At 42.7% G+C, this 23,585-nt stretch overlaps 1 protein-coding gene across 1 annotated transcript in view; it reads right to left on the bottom strand.

Moving 5' to 3' along the window:
- LOC117512783 (E3 ubiquitin-protein ligase HECW1) overlaps positions 1-23,585 on the bottom strand; it is a 521,859-nt gene that overhangs the window by 18,943 nt on the left and 479,331 nt on the right. Inside the window, exon 25 of the mRNA XM_034173001.1 lies at positions 13,199-13,328. Within this exon, the coding sequence (XP_034028892.1) occupies positions 13,199-13,328 (130 nt within the window). The remainder of the gene's footprint in view (positions 1-13,198; positions 13,329-23,585) is intronic.

Here is a 23,585-nt window from a genome sequence, read left to right as displayed (position 1 = left end):
GCATGTCTTCTTGCGATTCAAATAAAGTCCCTTTTAGTGTCATTTAGATCTTGGGGAACAGCCAAAAATCAGAGGGAGCCATGTCAGGAGAATAGGGAGCCTGACACATCACAGTAGTATTGTGTTTGGCCAGAAAAACCTGAATCAGCTGAGCAGAATGAGCATGGTCATGATCAATCAATCAATCAATCAATCAATTTTTTTTTATATAGCGCCAAATCACAACAAACAGTTGCCCCAAGGCGCTTTATATTGTAAGGCAAGGCCATACAATAATTATGTAAAACCCCAACGGTCAAAACGACCCCCTGTGAGCAAGCACTTGGCTACAGTGGGAAGGAACTGCAAACTTTTCGCCGCCCACAGATCCGGTCGTTTGCGATGCAGAGCATCACAAAGGTGACGTAGGACCTCCCAATAATACTCTTTATCAATATTTGGCCTTCTGGAGAGAAAGAAAATGGTCAACATAACTATGATACTGTTGGACACCTGCCGTACTTTCTTTGGCCTCAGTGATGTTGGATGGGTGATCACAGTGTTCAGGAAGTTGGGGTTGCTGTTTGTGTATTCCAGCATGTCTTGCAAGACTTCCAGATGGAGTTGCTTCTGTTCTGCTGGTAGCAGCTTCAGTAGGAATCTCACTGACACTCTCCACATGAACAAATCCTCTGAAAAAATTGAAAGTTCTAAACCTGTGCTTATCTGTACCTTGTCTGCAAGTTCTTGGTTGGTGACATGATGGTCATCCATGACCAAACCCTGTGTTCTATCTATCATTGGTCATTTCACCTTGTGGATGGCCTACCAGAATGTGCTTCTCTCTCCACTAATGTGTGTCCATTTTTGAAATGGATATACCACTCTTATTTGAATTATGCTCATGGCATTGTTACCAAAAGCCTGCTGAATCTTGTGAATAGTCATTGCTTGGCTATCACCAATCATTTGGCACATTTGTCTACTTAAGTCATTCCATAATGGTGTAGCAAATGATGATTCAACAGGTGCTCAGTGCATGTGTTCACTCTAAGGCTGACTGCTAGTGACTGATGTGCTCTGCAGACGAGAAGAAAATTCATGCATGCGCAAGAAGGATACTAACACCTACACACTAAATGGCTGTTCGCTTGCTTCATTTGTTTCTGTGGGATGCAGTGCATCCCGAAAGTGTTCTTGACTTTTTCCACATCTTGTTACATTACATCCCTATTCTAAACTGGAGTAAATAAATTTTTCCCCCTGAAAATTCTATTCACAACACCCCATAATGACAACATGAAAAAAATTATTTTTTAAATATTTGCAAATTTATACAACCCCAATTCTAATGAAGTTGGGACGCTGTGTGAAATGTAAATAAAAACAATGAATACAATGATTTACAAATGCAAATTTATACAACCCCAATTCTAATTAAGTTGGGATGTTGTGTGAAATGTAAATAAAAACAATGAATACAATGATTTGCAAATCCTCTTCAACCTATATTCAATTGAATACACCACAAAGACAAGATATTTAAAGTTCAAACTGATAAACTTTATTGTTTTGTGCAAATATTTACTCATTTTGAAATGGATGCCTGCAACATGTTTCAAAAAAGATGGGAGAGTGGAATGTTTACCACTGTGTTACATCACCTTTCCTTTTAACAACACTCAATAAGTGTTTGGAAACTGAGGACACTAATTGTTGAAGCTTTGTATGTGGAATTCTTCCCCATTCTTGCTTGATGTACGACTTCAGTTGTTCAACAGTCCGGGGGGCTTCGTTGTCAAATTTTGAACTTCATAGTGCGCCACACATTTTCAATGGGTGACAGGTCTGGGCTGCAGGCAGGCCGGTCTAGTACCTGCACTCTTTTACTAGCACGCTGTTGTAACATATGCAGAATGTGGCATTGTCTTTCTGAAATAAGCAGGGACGTCCCTGAAAAAGACGTTGCTTGGATGGCAGCATGTGTTGCTCCAAAACCTGGATATACTTTTCAGCATTGATGGTGCCATCACAAATGTGTAAGTTGCTCATGCCATGGGCACTAACACCCCCCCAAACCATCACAGATGCTGGCTTTTGAACTTAGTGCTGGTAACAATCTGGATGGTCTTTTTCCTCGTTTGTCCGGAGGACACGACGTCCATGATTTCCAAAAACAATTTGAAATGTGGACTCATCAGACCACAGCACACTTTTCCACTTTGTGTCTGTCCATTTCAAATGAGCTCAGGCCCAGAGAAGGCGACGTTGTTTCTGGATGTTGTTGATGTATGGCTTTCGCTTTGCATGGTAGAGTTTTAACTTGCACTTGGAGATGTAGAGACAAACTGTGTTAACTGACAGTGGTTTTCTGAAGTGTTCCTGAGCCCACACAGTAAGATCCTTTAAACAATGATATCGGTTTTTAATGCAGTGCCGCCTCAGGGATCGAAGGTCACGGGCATTCAAATCAAATCAAATCAGTTTTATTTATATAGCGCCAAATCACAACAAACAGTTGCCCCAAGACGCTTTATATTGTAAGGCAAGGCCATACAATAATTACGGAAAAACCCCAACGGTCAAAACGACCCCCTGTGAGCAAGCACTTGGCAGCAGCGGGAAGGAAAAACTCCCTTTTAACAGGAAGAAACCTCCAGCAGAACCAGGCTCAGGGAGGGGCAGTCTTCTGCTGGGACTGGTTGGCGCTGAGGGAGAGAACCAGGAAAAAGACATGCTGTGGAGGGAAGCAGAGATCAATCACTAATGATTAAATGCAGAGTGGTGCATACAGAGCAAAAAGAGAAAGAAACACTCAGTGCATCATGGGAACCCACCAGCAGTCTAAGTCTATAGCAGCATAACTAAGGAATGGTTCAGGGTCACCTGATCCAGCCCTAACTATAAGCTTTAGTAAAAAGGAAAGTTTTAAGCCTAATCTTAAAAGTAGAGAGGGTGTCTGTCTCCCTGATCTGAATTGGGAGCTGGTTCCACAGGAGAGTAGCCTGAAAGCTGAAGGCTCTGCCTCCCATTCTACTCTTACAAACCCTAGGAACTACAAGTAAGCCTGCAGTCTGAGAGCGAAGCGCTCTATTAGGGTGGCATTCAATGTTTGTTTTCGGCCTTGCCTCTTACATGTAGAAAGTTCTCCAGATTCTCTGAATATTCTGATTATATTATGGACTGTAGATGATGGAATCCCTAAATTCCTTGCAACTGAACATTGAGAAACATGTTCTTAAACTGTTGGACTATTTTTTCATGCAGTTGCTCAAAAAGTGGTGATCCTCGCCCCATCTTTGCTTGTGAACGCCTGAGACTTTTGGGGGTGCTCCTTTTATACCCAATCATGAGTGTCCTCAGTTCCCAAGCACGTACTGAGTGTTGTTAGAAGGAAAGGTGATGTAACACAGTGGTAAATATGTTACAAGCATCCATTTCAAAATGAGCAAATATTTGCACAAAAACAATAAAGTTTATCAGTTTGAACATTAAATATCTTGTCTTTGTGATGTATTCAATTGAATATAGGTTGAAGATGATTTGCAAATCATTGTATTCTGTTTTTATTTACATTTTACACAATGTCCCAACTTCACTGGAATTGGGGTTGTAAAAAAACAAAACAAAACTAAGCACCCACATGTACATAGTTTCACGCTCTTTTCTCACTAATGCTTTGGAGCAATTACAGCCTTAAGTCTTCTTGAATATGATGCCACAAACCTGGCACATCTACCTTTGGCCAGATCATTCAAGGATGATCAGTGGAAACAAGTTAGACCTGAGTTCAATTTTGAGCTTCACAGCTGTGAATACTTACATACATGTGTTATGTTATGTTATGTTCTTCAATGCCATATACCAACACAGTGCAGAGTAGCTACCTAAACTCTGTGAGTGAGAGAGATTATCTCATCAATAGCTTTACATCCTCATTGAGCACAACTTTGGATGCTGTAGCTCCTCTGAAAAAGAGAGCCTTAAATCAGAAGTGCCTGACTCCGTGGTTTAACCCACAAACTCGCAGCTTAAAGCAGATAACCCGTAAGCTGGAGAGGAAATGGCGTCTCACTAATTTAGAAGATCTTCATTTAGCCTGGAAAAAGAGTCTGTTGTTCTATAAAAAAGCCCTCTGTAAAGCTAGGACATCTTTCTGTGTCGGCTCTCAGTTGTCCAGGTGGTTTCCATAGTAGAGAAGCTTGAATCTTCGACTGGACTGGGTTGCTTGACGCGAGGACGTTTCACTTCAAATCGCAGAAGCTTCCTCAGCTAAAATCCTTGCTCTGTTGGTCTGACTTCTGTCTTGACTCTTGTAGAGAAGAATAATCAAAAAGTCACAAAAGCTGGAGTTTTAAACCTAACCAGACCCGTCCTACCGAGAGGCAGACTGCTATAGGTTGGTGACTAAACAATAGCTCTAATTAGCACCTATTGTGCTCTAGTTAGCACCCTCCTAATGACAGGGCAGCTGTCCCTCTCCTGATGGCTCCCTTGACGACTCTGCTGATGACATGAATGACTCATTACCATGAACAAAAGACTGAAACTGCTTTGACCTGAGTACCCCATTGTAAACAGGGGATAAAGCGTGTCTCAGACCCCCTCCCCGGTTAAGGCTGGGTTTCAAACGTTTTACAAAGAATGCCTCCTTGACCCCTCTCTCAAACCATTTCTTCTCTCTATATTTTAACTTCCTTGTCCTCAAACATGTGGTTAGTGTCTTTAAGGTGGAGATTAACTGCAGACTGAGGTCCACTGGCGCCTTCTCTGCGGTGCTGGTATAGCCTCTCTCGGCTGGCTTGGGAACGCCTTGTGGTTCCCCCAGATGAGCTGGGGGAGGTGTGTGTGGATCGGGAGGTCTGGGCGGCTTTGCTTGAGCTGCTGCCCCCGCGACCCATCTCCGGATAAAGCGGAAGAAAATGGATGGATGGATGGATGGATGGCTTCTCTTCATTGGCTCCCTGTTAATTCCAGAATAGAATTTAAAATTCTTCTTCTTACTTAGAAGGTTTTGAATAATCAGGTCCCATCTTATCTTGGGGACCTCATAGTACCATATCACCCGAATAGAGCGCTTCGCTCTCAGACTGCAGGCTTACTTGTAGTTCCTAGGATTTGTAAGAGCAGAATGGGAGGCAGAGCTTTCTGCTTTCAGGCTCCTCTCCTGTGGAACCAGCTCCCAATTCGGATTAGGGAGACAGACACCCTCTCTACTTTTAAGATTAAGCTTAAAACTTTCCTTTTTGAAAAAGCTTATAGTTAGGGCTGGATCAGGTGACCCTGAACCATCCCTTAGTTATGCTGCTATAGACTTAGACTGCTGGGGGGTTCCCATGATGCACCCAGTGTTTCTTTTTATTCACCTTTTTGCTCTGTATGCACCACTCTGCTTTTAATCATTGGTGATTGATCTCTGCTCTCTTCCACAGCATGTCTTTTTCCTGATTCTCTCGCCTCAGCCCCAACCAGTCCCAGCAGAAGACTGCCCCTCCCTGAGCCTGGTTCTGCTGGAGGTTTCTTCCTGTTAAAAGGGAGTTTTCCTTCCCACTGTCACCAAGTGCTTGCTCATACGGGGTCGTTTTGACCGTTGGGGTTTTTCTGTAATTATTGTATGGCTTTTGCCTTACAATATAAAGCGCCTTGGGACGACTTTGTTGTGATTTGGCACTATATAAATAAAATTGATTTGATTTTGATTTGATGTGGTTTATTCAATTTTTTTTTTTATAAATTTGCAAAAAATTCATATTGTTATTATTGGGTATTGTGTGTAAAACCTTGAGGAAACAAATCAATTAAATCCTTTTTGGAATAAGAATGTAAAATTAAAAAAATGTGGAAAAGGTGAAGCGCTGTGAATACTTTTCAGATGCACTGTAAAATAAGATTGGACAAGATTGGATACTTTCTGAATGCACCTGTTATATATATGTATGTATATATATATATATATATATATATATATATATATATATATATATATATATATATATTTGGATACTTTCTGAATGCACCTGTTATATATATGTATGTATATATATATATATATATATATATATATATATATATATATATATATATATATATATATATATATATATATATATATATATATATATATATATGTGTGTGTGTGTGTGTGTGTGTGTGTATGTATGTACATACATCTATGTATGTATATACATCTCTCTCTCTCTCTCTCTCTCTCTCTCTCTCTATATATATATATATATGTATATATCTACAGGGTAAAATAAGTATTGAACACATCACCATTTTTCTCAGTAATTATATTTCCTACCAACATAAAATTTTGACCAGATGTTGGTGACAACTCATGTAATCCCAGCCCAGTCTCACATTTTTTTTTTCATGCTCCCATCACGAAACAAGTCAAATTTTTGTGACGGCTTTTTTTTAACTTACTATTACTAACCCTAGTCCTACCCCCAACCCTAACCTTAACCATAACCTAACACTACTCCTTTCCCCCACCCTAACCATAACCACCCCGACTCCCCCCCAACCCCTTCACTTTTAATTTCATGCAGCCATCACGGAATGAATTAGAATGAGTTTGTGCTGCTGTGATGAAAATGAGGCGCTTTTTGTGACAATATCATGAACCAATAGATTAATGTATATTTCGTGCTGCTGAATCACACGACATGCTGTGAGACTGGGTTGCATAATCCACACATGCAAAGAAACCAAACAAATAACTGCAAAAATTAAGTTATGTGTAAAAAAAAATATGACACACAAAAAGGTATTGAACATGCTTATTGAAATTTATTTAATACTTTATACAAAAGACTTTGTGTTGTGAAAGTGTAGTGACACGGACCCACAACAGGGGGCGCAAATGAACGGTCAATAGATGAGCCAAAAAGTAACAATTTAATGTTGTGAAGGTGCACAACGAATATACAGACAATCTCAGAATATGATTACAGTCAATCCACAAAGGTGACGTGTGGGCAGGCTCGAGGATAGAAGACGTCTGTCCTGAGAAGAGACGGAACCACACGATTTCCGCCGCCACCGAACCTGGTGAATACTGGAGCCACCAAGTCCCGAATTCCCAGGTGATCACCGTCCTCGACTGTCGGATCTGGTACTGCCGGCAAAGAACAAAGACAGTCAATTGTGGGTGTGTGTACACCCAGTAACAACAATGGTGGGAATGCCACCTCCACCTCTCACTCAATATGCTGAAGAGTACCGCAGTGATTCCTCAGGGGAAAAGAGTGCCGTCCTGCACTCACTCAGCTTCCACAGAAAGAGGGACTGGTACTCCTGCAAACACTCACAATATACAGATATATTGCAAAACAAACGGCTGAGGATATTACCTCCAGTGAAGTACGATATCTCGGCGATGAGGTGGAGATGACGTCTGGGTTTTATGGAGTGGGATGATGAAGAATGAGTGACAGCTGTCAGGACATAATGAGTAACAGCTGTCACTCCCGGCTGTGTCCGTGGCGGCAGCGCCCTCTCGTGCCTGAAGCCCGCACTTCAGGCAGGGCGCCCTCTGGTGGTGGGCCAGCAGTACCTCCTCTTCTGGCGGCCCACACAACACTTTGTTGGTAATAACAGCTTCAAGACACCTCCTGTATGGAGAAACTAGTCGCATGCATTGTGATTTTGGCCCATTCTTGCTCACAAACAGCCCTGAAATGTTGAGGGATCCATGGACCCATGGAGATCTTTAGTTCTTTTCATAGATGTTCTGTTGGATTTACGTCAGGTGATTGGCTGGCCCATTCTAGCAGCTTTAATTTCATTCTCTGAATCCAATTGAGATTTTCTTTGGGTGTGTGTTTGGGGTCATTGTCTTGCTGAAATGTCCAGCCTTATTTCATCTTCATCATCCTCGTAAATGGCAGCAGATTTTTATCAAGAATGTCCCAGTCCATTTTTCCATTCATGCTTCCTTCAATTATATGAAGTTTGCCAGTGTTGTTGGCTGAAAAACAGCCCCACACCATGATGATCCCATTTCACAACTTCACTGTTGATATGGTGTTTTTGGGGTAATGTGCAGTGCCATTTGAAAAAAGTTTTGGGATAGTCGGAGAGATGAAGAAAGTAGACAGGAGTACAACGAGATGCGGCGTAAGGCAAAAAGAGAAGTGGCAAAAGCGAAGGAATAGGCATATTGCGAGCTATACAAGAAGTTGAATAGTAAGGAAGGAGAAAAGGACTTGTACCGATTGGCCAGACATAGGGACAGAGCTGGAAAGGATGTGCAGCAGGTTAGGGTGGTAAAAGATGCACATGGTAATGTGCTGACAAGTGAGGAGTGTGTGCTGAGAAGGTGGAGGGAATATTTTGAAGAGCTGATGAATGAAGAAAATGAGCGAAAGAAAAGGCTGGATGATGTGGTGAGAGTAAGTCAGGAAGTACAAGAGATTGGTAAGGAAGAAGTGAGGGCTGCTATGACGAGGATGAAGAGTGGAAAGGCAGTTGGTCCAGATGACATTCCGCTGGAGGCATGGAAATGTCTAGGAGAGATGGCAGTGGAGTTTCTAACCAGATTGTTTAATAAAATCTTGGAAAGTGAAAGGATGCCTGAGGAGTGGAGACGAAGTGTACTGGTTCCTATTTTCAAGAACAAGGGTGATGTGCAGAGCTGCAGTAACTACAGAGGCATAAAGTTGATCAGCCAAAGCATGAAGTTATGGGAAAGAGTAGTAAAAGCTAGGCTTAGAAAACAGGTAAAGATCTGTGAGCAGCAATACGGTTTCATGCCGAGAAAGAGCACTACAGACGCAATGTTTGCTGTGAGAATACTGATGGAGAAGTACAGAGAAGGCCAGAAAGAGTTACACTGTGTGTTTGTGGATTTAGAAAAAGCTTATGATAGGGTGCCAAGAGAAGAGCTGTGGTTTTGTATGAGGAAGTCTGGAGTGGCAGAGAAGTATGTTAGGGTAGTGCAGGACATGTACAAGAATAGTGTGAAAGCAGTGAGATGCGCAGTAGGAATGACAGACTCATTCAAGGTGGAGGTGGGATTACACCAAGGATCAGCTCTGAGTCCTTTCTTGTTCATAATGGTGATGGACAGGTTGACAGATGAGATCAGACAGGAGTCTCCATGGACTATGATGTTTGCAGATGACACTGTGATCTGTAGTGAGAGTAGAGAGCAAGTTGAGTCTAGTCTGCAGAGGTGGAGATATGCTCTGGAGAGAAGGGGAATGAAAGTCAGTAGAAGCAAGACTGAGTACATGTGTGTGAATGGGAGGGAGTCCAGTGGAATAGTGCAGTTACAAGGAGTAGAAGTGGTGAAAGCAGATGAGTTTAAATATTTGGGGTCAACTGTCCATAGTAATGGAGGGTGTGGTAGAGAGGTGAAGAAGAGAGTGCAGGCAGGGTGGAGTGGGTGGAGTGGGTGAAGATGCTGAGATTCTCTTTGGGAGTGACGAGAATATACAAGATTAGGAATGAACATATCAGAGGGACAGCTCAGGTGAGATGGTTTGGAGACAAGGTCAGAGAGGTGAGATTGAGATGGTATGGACATGTGCTGAGGAGGGACCCAGGATATATAGGGAGAAGGATGCTGAAGATGGAGCCACCACGCAAGAGGGAAGCCAAAGAGGAGGTTTATGGATGTGCTGAGGGAAGACATGCAGGTGGTTGGTGTGACAGTGGAAGATACAGAGGACAGAGCAAGATGGAAACGATTGATCTGCTGTGGCGACCCCTAACGGGAGCAGCCGAACGAAAAAGAAGAAGAAGTGCAGTGCCATTTGATCTCCAAAATGGTATGTATAGTATGGCATCCAAAGAGTTCAATTTTGGTTGCATCTCAAAGTGCTAAATTTTCCCAGTATTTCACAGGCTTGAAAAATATTGTGCAGCAAATATTAAATGAAATTCAACATGTTTTTTCTTCAACAATGAAGTCTTGTGTGGTGACTGTGCTGGCAGGCCATGGTGGCTGAGTGCATTACTTATTGTTTTCTTTGAAACAGTTGTTTAGTTGCTCTCTACAAGTGGTCCTTGGATCTTGTGCAACTCTTGAAATGATGAAATGATGTTTTTTCCACTTCCAGATTATGGCCCCACAGTGCTTGCTGGAACATTGTGAAGTTTAGACATTCTTCTGCAACCAATGCCGTCAATATGTTTTGCAACAACAAGACTGCGAAGATCTCGAGAGAGCGCTTTGCTTTTAGCTATCATGAAATGTTTCCTGTGTGACACCTTCCTAATGAGATCTTTTTATAGGCCATCAGTTGGGACTGAACCAGCTGATATTAATTTGCAATGACACGGGGCAGGATTGCTTTGTAATTACTAATAGATTTCAGCTGGCATATTAGCTTTCAATGCCTATTTGCACCTCCCTTTTTTCATGTGTCCAGTACTTATTTCCTGTGTGAGAGTGGCTGGAAAATTGGCCCAGCAAGGGCAGTATTGCATTTGCTCAACCATACTGTTGTGACAAAAAGGGACCTGAGCCACAAAGCAAAGCTCTCGATCTACTGGTGAGTCTTCATTCCTACTCTCACCTATGGTCATGAGGGTTGGGTCATGACCGAAAGAACTAGATCGCGGGTACAAGCAGCTGAAATGGGCCTCCTTAGGAGGGTGGCTGGTGTCCCCCTTAGAGATAGGGTGAGAAGCTCGGTCATCAATGTGGAGCTCGGAATAGAGCAACTGCTCCTTCTTGTTGAAAGGAGCCAGCTGAGGTGGTTCAAGCATCTGGTAAGGATGCCCCTGGTTGCCTCCCTAGGGAGGTGTTCCAGTCACATCCATCTGGGGAAGACCCAGGAGTAGGTGGAGAAATTATATCTCCACACTGGCCTGGGAAGTCCTCGGGATCCCCCAGTCAGAGGTGGTGAATGTGGCCTGTGATAGGGAAGTCTGGGGAAGTCTGTTGACCCCGTGACCTCACCCTAGAAAAGCAGTTGAACATGAGTGATGAGTGAAATTTGGAGGTGGGGGCATCATGGTGTTGGGCTTCAAGGCTTCAGGGTGTAGGGCTTCAGGATACGGCACTGGCAATCTTTATATAATTGAAAGAAGGATGAATGGAAAAAATGTACTGAGACATTCTTGATAAAAATCTGGTGCCATCTACCAGGATGATGAAGATGAAATGAGGGTGGACATTTCAGGGAGACAATGATCCCAAAGACACAGCAAAGGAAACTCTCAGTTGGTTTCAGACAATGAGACTAAAGCGAACAGAATGGCCAAGCCAATCACCTGACTTGAATCCAATAGAAAATGTATGGAAAAAACTAAAGATCAGAGTTCATAGAAGAGGTCTATGGAACCTTCAAGATTTGAAGACTGTTTGTGGCAGAATGGGCCAAAATTACACCTGAGCAATGCATGCAACTAGTTTCTCCATACAGGAGGCTCCTTTTTAATTAATCTTTTCTTTTTTTTTGAATCAAAAGACAAAACATCTGCCCATCACTCAAGAAGTGCAAACATAATGATAGTGCAATCAAAATGCACAAATAACCCCATAACCCGAACCTTCAGAAATACCCAACACCAATATACCAACCATAGGCCATCCAAAATAATGACAATTAAAATAAATAAATAATAATAATTTTTGAAATAACACATGCTCCCATGACAGTCACTTCAATCAGGTCCAATGTTTTTCAAAGATCTAGGGTAAAAAAAAAAAATACATGGTTGCCACACTTTCAGAAACCCATCAGCCCTTCCTCTAAGACTATTACAAACAAAGGCTTTTATTAAATACTTTTTGTTAAATACCTTTTCCTGGTGCCATTCATTTTTACTACATATAACTTAATTTCTGTATTTATTTATTTTGGTTTCTTTACATGTATGTATGTATTACGTGGGTTGTTACCGACACCTGGTGAAAATGTCATGTCAACACCTTTAGAAATATATTTACTAAGAAAAATGGTGATGTTGAACACTTTTTTATCCCACTGTGTGTGTGTGTGTGTGTGTGTGTATATATATATATATATATATATATGTGTGTGTGTATGTGTGTGTGTGTATGTGTGTGTATATACTGCCATACTCTGTCTCTCTCACACACACACACACACACACACACACACACACACACACACACACACACACACACACACACACACACACACACACACACACACACACACACACACACACACACACACACACACACACACACACTTCTAAAGGGTGGGGAGTAAACCTCCAGAATCACAATAATTCAAACTCAGTTGCTTCTGGACAAGGTTGAAAGAATGTAATAACACTTTTATTCAGCAGAGGGTGTAATATATTTGTTGTGGATACAATCTGAGTATTTAAGCTGACACAGCAAAAAATAATGGCAAACACAGGGATTGTGTCAAAGATTCCCCAGGAGATCAAACTGACCACTGATGTGTAATAATATGTACTTTGAGCAGTGTCAGCTGAAGAGTGCAAAAATAAAGGTCTGTGCAAGTCTTTATTTATATGTGAAATGGTTGAGATGGTCCTTGGCTGCATCAGATTTTTGCAAGCAAATCATGGGCTGGGCCGAGGTAGGGAGTCTGAGTGAGCTCCACCTGAGTGGTCCGCTGGGAGGTACTACGCTGCTTGGCTCAGAGTGGCTTGGTGAAAAATTGGTGGAGACATTGCCACAGTGTCCAATTTTCATGTGAGTATGGAAAAAAATTAATCTCTGATATCAAGAACAGTTTGCCTGCATTGTGGCAGACAGTGAAAGCCAAATTAATATTACCACTGATTTATGCAGCCAAGTGTAGGGTTATGAAAGACCCTTTGGCACTTTACTTCAAAAAGCATTTTAATTAATTCATTCCAAATGTGCAGCTTGAGTCTCCTGGAAAAATGAAAAATAAAAATAAAAAACTGAAAAATATGATGTGCATTTTTATACATAAAACGTATGATGTACAATCTTGACAAGTGTGTCATTCAACTTTTTAACCATGGTCAACAAGCAAAAATTGCAATATATCATAACATCAAATTGCAATATCCCAAGTCTCAAAAATCACAAAACATTGAGTCAGTGCCCAAGTGTCATATCAGTATCATATTTGAAAAATCGAGTAAGTGTATTGTGACCAAATCAGAGAAAAGTGGGACAATATGGAAAATGTAAAACTCAAACACACACACACACATAAATTGGCATGGCAAATTCTTTGCTAACATTATCTGCAGTTTTAGTGACTCACACACACAAAGTCATGCTGACCTGGCCAAAGACCTCTTCATTGACGGTGAAGGTGAGGTCCAAGATGTCAGTGATGTCATTGTCTTTCATCCATTGTAGAGACTGATGGAACTCCTCATCAAGATACTCCAGATCAGAGAGGTCTGTTGGTCTACAAAACACAAAGAGACAAAATTTATCATCCACACTTTCCACTCCATTTGATACACCCATTGGACCACATTAAAAGGAAATATCTGATCAGCCTGTCACATGGAAAGTGAGAAACTCAATACATTTAGGCATGGTTGAGAAATTCTGCTGAAGCATCAGAAGAATGGGGTATAAAAGTGATTTAAGTGACTTTGAATGGCTGTTTGTGCCAAACGGGCTGGTTCTAGCATTTCAAAAACTGTTGAACTACCAGTTATTTTAACACTCCATCAGAATGGTGTAAACAAGAAGAGCCATTTAGTGAGTGCGGATTCTCAGGTTGAAAAAGCCCTGCTGGTAGACTACAACCCCTGGCAAAAATTATGGAATCACTGGCTTCGGAGGATGTTCATTCAGTTTAATTTTGTAGAAAAAAAGCAGATTACAGACATGACACAAAACTAAAGTCATTTCAAATGGCAACTTTCTGGCTTTAAGAAACACTATAAGAAATCTGGAAAAAAAAATTGTGGCAGTCAGTAACGGTTACTTTTTTAGACCAAGCAGAGGGAAAAAAAATATGGAATCACTCAATTCTGAGGAAAAAATTATGGAATCATGAAAAACAAAAGAACTCTCCAACACATCACTAGCAGGGGCGGCCCTGGAGGTGGGCCGACCGGGCAGCCGCCCGGGGCAGCATCGCGGGGGGGGCAGGCACGACCGTGCGGAAAAAAAAAAAGTAAAAAAAAAAACGGGGTGGGGGGGTTGTCCTGATGTGGGGGGGGGGGGGGTTGTGGTTACGTTATGGCAGAGCGGCACCCCCCCCCGTCCCATGGTGGCTTTCCTCTCTCACTCATTCCCGGAGCTTCACAGTGCTTTAAACAGTGTGGACACTGAGCGCCCACAGAGTTCAATAGCGAAGCAAAGACTACAGCGAATCGAGACGAGTCATTGGATAAATGCTGGGCTTTGTCCCGCCCATCGGACGCTCAGTGTGTCTGGGGGTCTATGGGGCAGTGGGCTGGCCTCGGCTGGCCCGGACGCCCAGCTTCTGCATGATGATTGGATGATCTGTCTGAGGCTGAATCCCTTTTTGATTGACAGCGAAATGAGCGAATCAGCGATCTTTTGGTGTAAACATCCGTGGGAGCATTTTCATTCTGTTCTGAGTTGAACCGGAGACTTTCCTAATCCTCTTAGCGGCATTTTCTTTGTTAAAAACGACTACCGACAAATCGAACTTCTATTTCTGGTGTTTTTTTTTTTTTGTTTTTTTTTTTGTAGCTGCTTGTGTTTGGAGACTGACTTCTATCACTCTTTCTGACTTCTATCGCAGTTTCTGTCCCTACCGAGCAGCGGGTGCTGCTGAGCTCCTCCACCCTCACAAAGCACTCACAGGCGGACAAACTTCACACTAGCTTCGCGCCAGTCGCAAGCTGCACATAATGGCAGATAATTTGAATGTTGTGGACCGGATTTTAGCGAAGCCATTTGATAGTCTTCCTTACGAAGAAGCCATGGCTGCTGTCATGGCTTTAGCTCTCAATGGTTTGCAGGCCAAAGTTAAAGCAATAGCCCCCAGTGCAATGTTTGTGCATTGCTATGCACACAGACTGAATCTGGTTCTGTCTCAGGGGGCTAAATGCTTATCTGAGTGCAGAATATTTTTTGCATCACTCTCTGGGTTTGCCACATTTTTCGCAAAATCCACAAAGAGGATGTCTTTTCTTGAGTCTGCAGGCTGCTCAAGGTTGCCCAGAAATGCTCCTACTTGATGGAATTTCACATCACGGATAGTGAGCACTGTGGCAAACAATTATGATGCCTCCTGCAAACTTTTGAGATGATCATTGCAGATAAGTCCATGGATGATGACACATTAGACTGTGCCAATTTCTTTGTGTTTGTTATTGCAGTAGTCATTAAAACCAGAAATTTGTTCTTGAAAATAGCTGTTGTGAGTTAATTTGTGGGATTGTGGGTGTTCTGGATGAAGTTAGTGTTTTCAGGGGTGGTGGGGCGGAGGTGGTGGCCACGTTAGTGTGCGCAGGGGGTGGGGGGCGCACGCAGGGGGTTTCGCCCGGGGAGTAAATCACTCTAGGACCGCCACTGATCACTAGTATTTTGTTGCACCACCTCTGGCTTTTATAACAGCTTGCAGTCTCTGAGGCATGGACTTAATGAGTGACAAACAGTACTCTTCATCAATCTGGCTCCAACTTTCTCTGATTGCTTTTGCCAGATCAGCTTTGCAGGTTGGAGCCTTGTCATGGACCATTTTCTTCAACTTCCACCAAAGATTTTCAATTGGATTAAGATCCGGACTATTTGCAGGCCATGACATTGACCCTATGTGTCTTTTTGCAAGGAATGTTTTCACAGTTTTTGCTCTATGGCAAGATGCATTATCATCTTGAAAAATGATTTCATCATCCCCAAACATCCTTCCAATTGATGGGATAAGAAAAGTGTCCAAAATATCAACATAAACTTGTGCATTTATTGATGATGTAATGACAGTCATCTCCCCAGTGCCTTTACCTGACATGCAGCCCCATATCATCAATGACTGTGGAAATTTACATGTTCTCTTCAGGCAGTCATATTTATAAATCTCATTGGAACGGCACCAAACAAAAGTTCCAGCATCATCACCTTGCCCAATGCAGATTCGAGATTGATCACTGAATATGACTTTCATCCAGTCATCCACAGTCCACGATTGCTTTTCCTTAGCCCATTGTAACCTTGTTTTTTTCTGTTTAGGTGTTAATGATGGCTTCCGTTTAGCTTTTCTGTATGTAAATCCTATTTCCTTTAGGCGGTTTCTTACAGTTCGGTCACAGACGTTGACTCCAGTTTCCTCCCATTCGTTCCTCATTTGTTTTGTTGTGCATTTTCGATTTTTGAGACATATTGCTTTAAGTTTTCTGTCTTGACGCTTTGATGTCTTCCTTGGTCTACCAGTATGTTTGCCTTTAACAACCTTCCCATGTTGTTTGTATTTGGTCCAGAGTTTAGACACAGCTGACTGTGAACAACCAACATCTTTTGCAACATTGCGTGATGATTTACCCTCTTTTAAGAGTTTGATAATCCTCTCCTTTGTTTCAATTGACATCTCTCGTGTTGGAGCCATGATTCATGTCAGTCCACTTGGTGCAACAGCTCTCCAAGGTGTGATCACTCCTTTTAGATGCAGACTAACGAGCAGATCTGATTTGATGCAGGTGTTAGTTTTGGTGATGAAAATTTACAGGGTGATTCCATAATTTATTCCTCAGAATTGAGTGAGTCCATATTTTTTCCCTCTGCTTCGTCTAAAAAAGTAACCGTTACTGACTGCCACAATTATTTTTCCTGATTTCTTATAGTGTTTCTTAAAGCCAGAAAGTTGCCATTTGAAATGACTTTAGTTTTGTGTCATGTCTGTGATCTGCTTTTTTTTCTACAAAATTAAACAACTGAATGAACATCCTCCGAGGCCGGTGATTCCATAATTATTGCCAGGGGTTGTAGTAGGCTAGTGGCCGGCGATCACCTTAGTATCCTGTTTTTGTTTAATGCTGACAAATTATACTGTATTCTTGTCTTTCTGATGCCTAATTCTGTTTTTTTCTCTCTGTTTAAGGTGCAGCTCCATCCAGAGATGGGTGTGGTATTTGTGCTGGAGACCCTCCTGTCCTGTGCATCAACAGCCTTTCCTGTATATTCGTTTTGTGAATTGCTCTGTAATATGTGTCTGTGTAACATGGCCTAAGCAGAGGGTCACCCCTTTGAGTCTGGTCTGCTTGAGGTTTCTTCCTCAGAGGGAGTTTTTCCTTACCACTGCTACTCTGGGAGTTAGTATTGGTAGCTCAACTCCCATTTCAAATTCTCAAATCTTTTCTATTTCAACTCCCAAATCCCACTGGGATTGTTGAATCTACACCACAAAGAACTGAGGTAGTGAAGGGAGGTCTGAAGGCAAAAGATGTTTCAACCCAGTCATAGCAAGGTGTACCTAATAAAATGGCCAATGAGTGTATTTGCATATTATAATTAGCTTGCTGGCTTCCCTTGTTAGCCTTGTTGAAATGAACTGAAACAAGTGGTATTATGGGGAAAAGAGGCCTAAAGGAGCATCCTTCAACAAATCAGAGCTGATCAGCTGAATTACATGTTTTCCACTGCTCAGTCAGCTATTGATTTGGGGAACACATCTGAATGAGGTGATCTGCACTGATTACTTCAGGGACAAATGGAAAATGTGCTGTACTTTGGGTCCAGAGGACCAGGACTGGGAAACACTATCCTAAAGGATACAGGCGCTGGCTTTAGTCTGAAAGGTTGTTTCCATTTCTGAATACATCAATCTAAAAATGTTAGTATTACTTTTGGGAAAGCTCCACTGATTAAAAAATTCAAAATAGATCAAATCATTAAAGTGTTGGAAATAATTAAGGCAAAAAGTATGAAATCATAGTATATGGACATAATATTTTTTTGTTTTCAGTATTTTGAATGCAAAATACATATATTTATAATGCAGCTAACGTAATATTAATTATGTTTCAGTCAAAATTATGCAAACAGTATTCAAAACTACTCACAAACAAGATAGGACATTTCTTTTTCTCCCAATCTATACCAGTATCTTCCTTAACTGTGTTTTAAGTTTGTAGATTTCAGGATAGTTGTGTGGAGACTAACAGATATCTAATTCACATGCTATTTACATGTATCCATTGAGCAGAAACTTTAATACATTTTTCTTTCAATCACATTCTGTTGCAGATGACAGCAGTTTCTGTATGCAAAGTGTAGAAAACCTGGCCTCATTCCGAATTATTCCCCAATAAAGTACATTAATTCTCTTTCCTAGAAGGGCTGATAACTCAAAAAAGGCTATTGTTACACTTTTTGACCCGAAGGCTCCAGTTCCACTTGAAACACTCCCGTCAGCCACATTCCATTAGAGTCTCTATAATACAGTTTTCTTTAAAGGTGTTCCTGGAACCGTACCAGGCATTGTAAGTTATTGGACATTTTAACTGTCACATGTCAATACAAGAAACTTTCTGGACCAGCCAGAATGTCTTCCCCTTTCACTTCAAAGAACACAACCACTTTGTGTTGCAAATGAGATTATTTTATCCACATATGAAAGTTATAATGTTTTTATTGTGTGTTTAATTAAGCAAAACACTATTGGCATATTTCCCAATTTAATCTGGCATGTTTTCTTTTATAACTTGGTGTGTGTTAAATGTGACCCTTGAATTATTAATGCTTTTCCATGCTGAAATGTTATTTTCTTTTAATCAATGGTTTGATTTTAGGAGGTATTTACAAAACTCTAATCATATTTGTTGTTGTTAAAAGAACCTAAGAACAAAGTGTATGTCAATATATTTAACGTGTTTAAATACGTGAAGTCTCTGAACTTCTGCATGTGAAACCACACACCAAATTGGCATGGCTTAGTGATGTAGAGCCCACTTTAAAAGTTCCAGAACAAAGCCGCTCTCTCTCTTGTTTTTACTCTCTCTTGCCTCTTAGGGCCCCTTCACACATAATGTGAATTTGGTTGAATTGCACATTAAGTGCACATGAAGCAGGAATCATATGCAAACCGTGTAATTTTGTCGCTGTTTCCAATGCCTCCAACACCTGTTGCTACAACTATTTGCACACAACAGCGGCTGAAAGACAGTGTGTGGGCTATGCGAGCCCATCGAACCCTCTTGCGGCAGGTGTCAGCCAAATTCCAGGTGACACGCACGAACATCTATCACTACTCGCATGGCACTTAGAATACTTGGCACTTGGCATACATGGCACTTATATGTGGCCATTCGCACCATGACAGCAGTTTGCAGACAATTGCTATCGTACTCGCAGTGAAATCTGTCTAAGTGCCCCACGAGTGTGCCGTTGGTGTGCGCGCTGAACTGACAGGAGGTGTGGCTATGACAGAAGGAGGATTTTTGACTTGGAGTCCCTGAATGGAGTCCTGTATGGGGCTCCAGTGGGGGACTCCATTGTTCTGCTGGGGGACTTCCACGTACACGTGGGCAATGACAGAGACACCTGGAGAGGTGTGATTGGGAGGAACGGCCTCCCTGATCTAAACCCGAATGGTCATTTGTTATTGGACTTCTGTGCTAGTGACGGACTGTCCATAACGAACACCATGTTCGAACATAAGGATGCTCATAAGTGTACATGGTACCAAAGCACCCTAGGCCGAAGATTGATGATCGATTTTGTGATTGTATCATCTGATTTGAGGCCGCATGTTGTGGACAGAGCTGTCAACTGATCACCATCTGGTAGTGAGTTGGATCAGAGGGTAGGGGAGGACTTTGGACAGACCTGGTAAACCCAAATGGATAGTGTGGGTGAACTGGGAACGTCGGGAGGAGCCCACTGTCCAACAGATCTTCAACTCATACCTCTGGCAGAGCTTGTCCAGTATCCCTGTGGAGGGTGGGGGCATTGAACCAGAATGGCCAATGTTCAAAGTTTCCATTGCTGAAGCTGCAGTGGGGTGCTGTGGCCTGAAGGTCTTAGGTGCCTCAAGGGGTGGCAACCCTCGAACACCATGGTGGACACCAATGGTCAGGGAAGCCGTCTGACTGAAGAAGGAGTCCTTCCGGGATATGTTATCTCGGAGGACTCCAGAGGCAGTTGCAAGGTACCGACAGGCCTGAAGGGCAGCATCCTCTGCTGTGGGGGAGGCAAAGCAGTGGGTGTGGGAGGAGTTCGAAGGAGCCATGGAGAAGGACTTTCAGTCAGCACCAAGGTGCTTCTGGCGGACCATGAGGCACCTCAGGAAGGGAAAACGGGGAACCATCCAAGCTGTCTACAGTAAGGATGGGACTCTGTTGACCTCAACTTAGGATGCAATCTGGCACTGGAAGGAACGCTTTGAGGAACTCCTGCATCAGACTGGAATGCCCTCTATAGTAGGGGCAGAGCTGGAAGCTGATGGAGGATTTTCATCAATTTCCCTGGTGGAAGTCACTGAGGTAGTCAAACAACGCCGCAGTGGCAAGGCCCCGGGGGTTGATGAGATCCATCCAGAAATGCTGAAGGCTCTGGGTGTGGAGGGATTGTTTTGGATGAGACGTCTCTTCAACATTGTGTTGAGGTCTGGGACAGTGCCTAAGGAGTGGTAAACTGGGGTGGTGGTCCCCATATTTAAAAAGGGGGACCAGAGAGTGTGTGCCAACTACAGGGGCATCACACTATTCAGCCTCCCTGGTAAAGTCTACTCCAGGGTGCTGGAAAGGAGGGTTTGGGTGACAGTCGAACCTCTGATTGAAGAGGAACAATGTAGGTTCCATCCTGGTTGTGGAACAACCGACCAGCTCTTTACTCTCACAAGGATCCTGGAGGGTGCCTGGGAGTATGCCCACCCAGTCTACATGTGTTTTGAGGACTTGGAGAAGGCGTATGATCGGGTACCCCGGGAGCTACTGTTGGAGGTGCTGCAGGAGTATGGAGTGAAAGGGTCCCTTCTCAGGGCCATCCAGTCTCTGTACTCATAAAGCGAGAGCTGTGTTCGGGTGCTCGGCAGTAAGTCAGAGTCGTTTCCGGTGGAGGCCTCCGCCAGGGCTGCGCCTTGTCACCAATCCTGTTTGTGATATTCATGGACAGGATATCAAGGCATAGTCGGGGGGAGAAGGGTTTCTGGTTTGGTGGGCTCAGGGTCTCATCCCTGCTTTTTGCAGATGATGTGGTCCTGTTGGGTTCATCGGCCGATGACCTCCAACACTTACTGGATCGGTTCGCAGCCGAGTGTGAAACGGCTGGGATGAGGATCAGCACCTCTAAATCTGAGGCCATGGTTCTCACCAGGAAACCGATGGATTGCCTACTCTGGTTAGGGAATACAGCCTTGTCCCAAGTGAAGGAGTTCAAGTATCTCTGGAACTTGTTCACGAGCGAGGGGACAATGGAGATTTGCTGGAGAATCAGTGCAGCAGGGGCGGTATTGGAGAATCAGTGCAGCAGGGGCAGTATTGCATTCACTCTACAGTACTATTGTTACAAAAAGGGAGCTGAACCAAAAGGCGAAGCTCTCGATCTACTGGTCAATCTTCATTCCTACTCTCACCTATGTTCATGAGGGTTGGGTCATGACCAAAAGAACTAGATCGCGAGTACAAGCGACTGAAATGGGCTTCCTCAGGAGGGTGGCTGGCGCCTAGGAATGCCTGGGGATCCCAGAGCCAGAGGTGGTCAATATGCATGGGAAAGGGAAGTCTGGGGTCCCCTGCTGGAGCTGTTGCCCTCGCGACCCGAACCCAGAAAAGCGGTTGAAGGTGAGATAAATATATAAAATACAGAGTAAAAGAAAAAAGCAAAAAAAAAAAACAAAAAAACAACAACAACAACAACAAAAACCCTTGTTTCCATTGTGGCCCAACAAAATACTCACAGGCAAAAATACATTCATGCATACACAAAACCCATAACAGTTAATAAAATAAAATATATAGTATTTTTTATTTTTTACTCAATAATAAATACTTGATTGTTCTCTTGTTGAGACAATTCTTGGAATAAAAACTGTCTGATCCTGTTTTTAAAAAGAGGCTTTGATTCACAAACTCTAATTTGAGGAGGCGGACCATTAAGTTGCGGTCCCACCGAATAATGAAGGATGAAAAAAGAGCCACGCACCCTGTTTTTTTTTTTTGTTTCGTGAGCTATCGTGGCAGTATAGTGGCTCAGAGTGGCTCTTAGAGGCATTATCTTCAGTTAACGAGGCTCCTCGCTGAGTGTGGCACTAATTTCAAGATGTTCAAAATTTAGCAACAACAGCGTGGCGCAGTTTGTGTTTGAGTTACTGCGACGGCTTAGAGGCATTTGTGTGGTGCTTATGAGTCTGCAAAAAGTCCATTATCCGTGCGCCTGGCACCTTCGCAGGACCTGAGAGGCTATTTTTGGAACAGCTCTCCTCTTGCGCACACAATTCCACCTGCTCTGTGCGCTGGACTCTATATAAAATAATTATTTTGTAGTGGATTAATCATTTTCTGCCAAACCTTGGATGCTGAAACCACCTCTTCTAGAATCAGAGGACTGTTTCATCTGGACGCTTTTTTTCCCTCTCTTTCCTGCTCCATGTGGAATGTATTTTGAACAGCTTAAGGTAATTCTTTTTAATCTTTTTTATAGCTTGATAAAACAGTTCCTAGTTGTAAAAGTATGTCTGTATGTTGATGTCTGTTGTATGTAAAAGTATGTTGATTTAATATCTTGTTAATGGATCACATGAGCTCCGCAGAACGGCACCGCGCGCAAAAGAGCGCTTTTGCAGAAATAAACGAACAAACATAAAGTTTTGTGTGTTTAAAGCGCAGAAGAAAAGCCAGAGAGCCGCGGAGCTGTGTGTGCGCACTGACGCAGTGACTCATCATCACGCTTCAAACGAGCATTTAGGCAGAACGCCAGCTCACAAAAGAGTGATATTTCAGTCAATATTGGACGACCACAAAGTTAAAATTTGGGTGACTGCGTGAAAGTGGATATGTGTTTAAAGCCATGGAAGATAATAACTCCAGTGGAGCAGCTAAGAGCAGGAGCTGTGTGGCAACACAGGTGGAGAGCGCGCAAAAGACCGATTTTGAAAACATAAAACAAAGTTAAAAGTTGTATCATGATAACTTGTAAGCTGCGGAAGAAATAAAGATATATATATATATATATATATATATAAAATGATCCACAGGTGTATATAATAAAACGGCCACCTCGTTCTGTATGCAGAACGGCACTGCGCGCAAAAGAGGGCTTTTGCAGAAATAAACGAACAAACATAAAGTTTTGTGTGTTTAAAGCGCAGAAGAAAAGCCAGAGAGCCGCGGAGCCAGCGAGGAGCACAGAGGCGGCTCTCCAGGAACCCGTGGTTCGGGTCTAGCTGGTCTGGTGCATTACAGGTGGACAGCAGCCTGGCGCACAACTGCGGAACTGTGCTGGAGTGTCTATTTTTGGACTGCGTTTAAAAAAATAAAGAAGGCACATCTTTAAATGCTGCTGTGAATCTGTGTATTGAAAACCCACTTTGAAGGGACCAGGTGTGGGATGCGCCAACATGGCGTTATCATGGCGCTATTATGATACTACGTGGCTTAGTGTGGCTAATGTGAGCCATTCGAGGCTGTAATGACAGGTTGGTCGTGGCTCACTAGAGGCTGCTACGTGGCACATGCGGGGTACAGAGAGGCACATAGTGGCACCTTCATAGTGGATACGTGATAGATCAAAACGTGGGTCATTC

The sequence above is a fragment of the Thalassophryne amazonica genome, chromosome 1, assembly GCF_902500255.1.
Source record: "Thalassophryne amazonica chromosome 1, fThaAma1.1, whole genome shotgun sequence".
In the NCBI taxonomy this organism is placed as follows: domain Eukaryota; kingdom Metazoa; phylum Chordata; class Actinopteri; order Batrachoidiformes; family Batrachoididae; genus Thalassophryne; species Thalassophryne amazonica.
The sequence above is the reverse complement of the archived record's forward strand: the minus strand, read 5'-3'. Positions and strand labels throughout refer to the sequence as shown.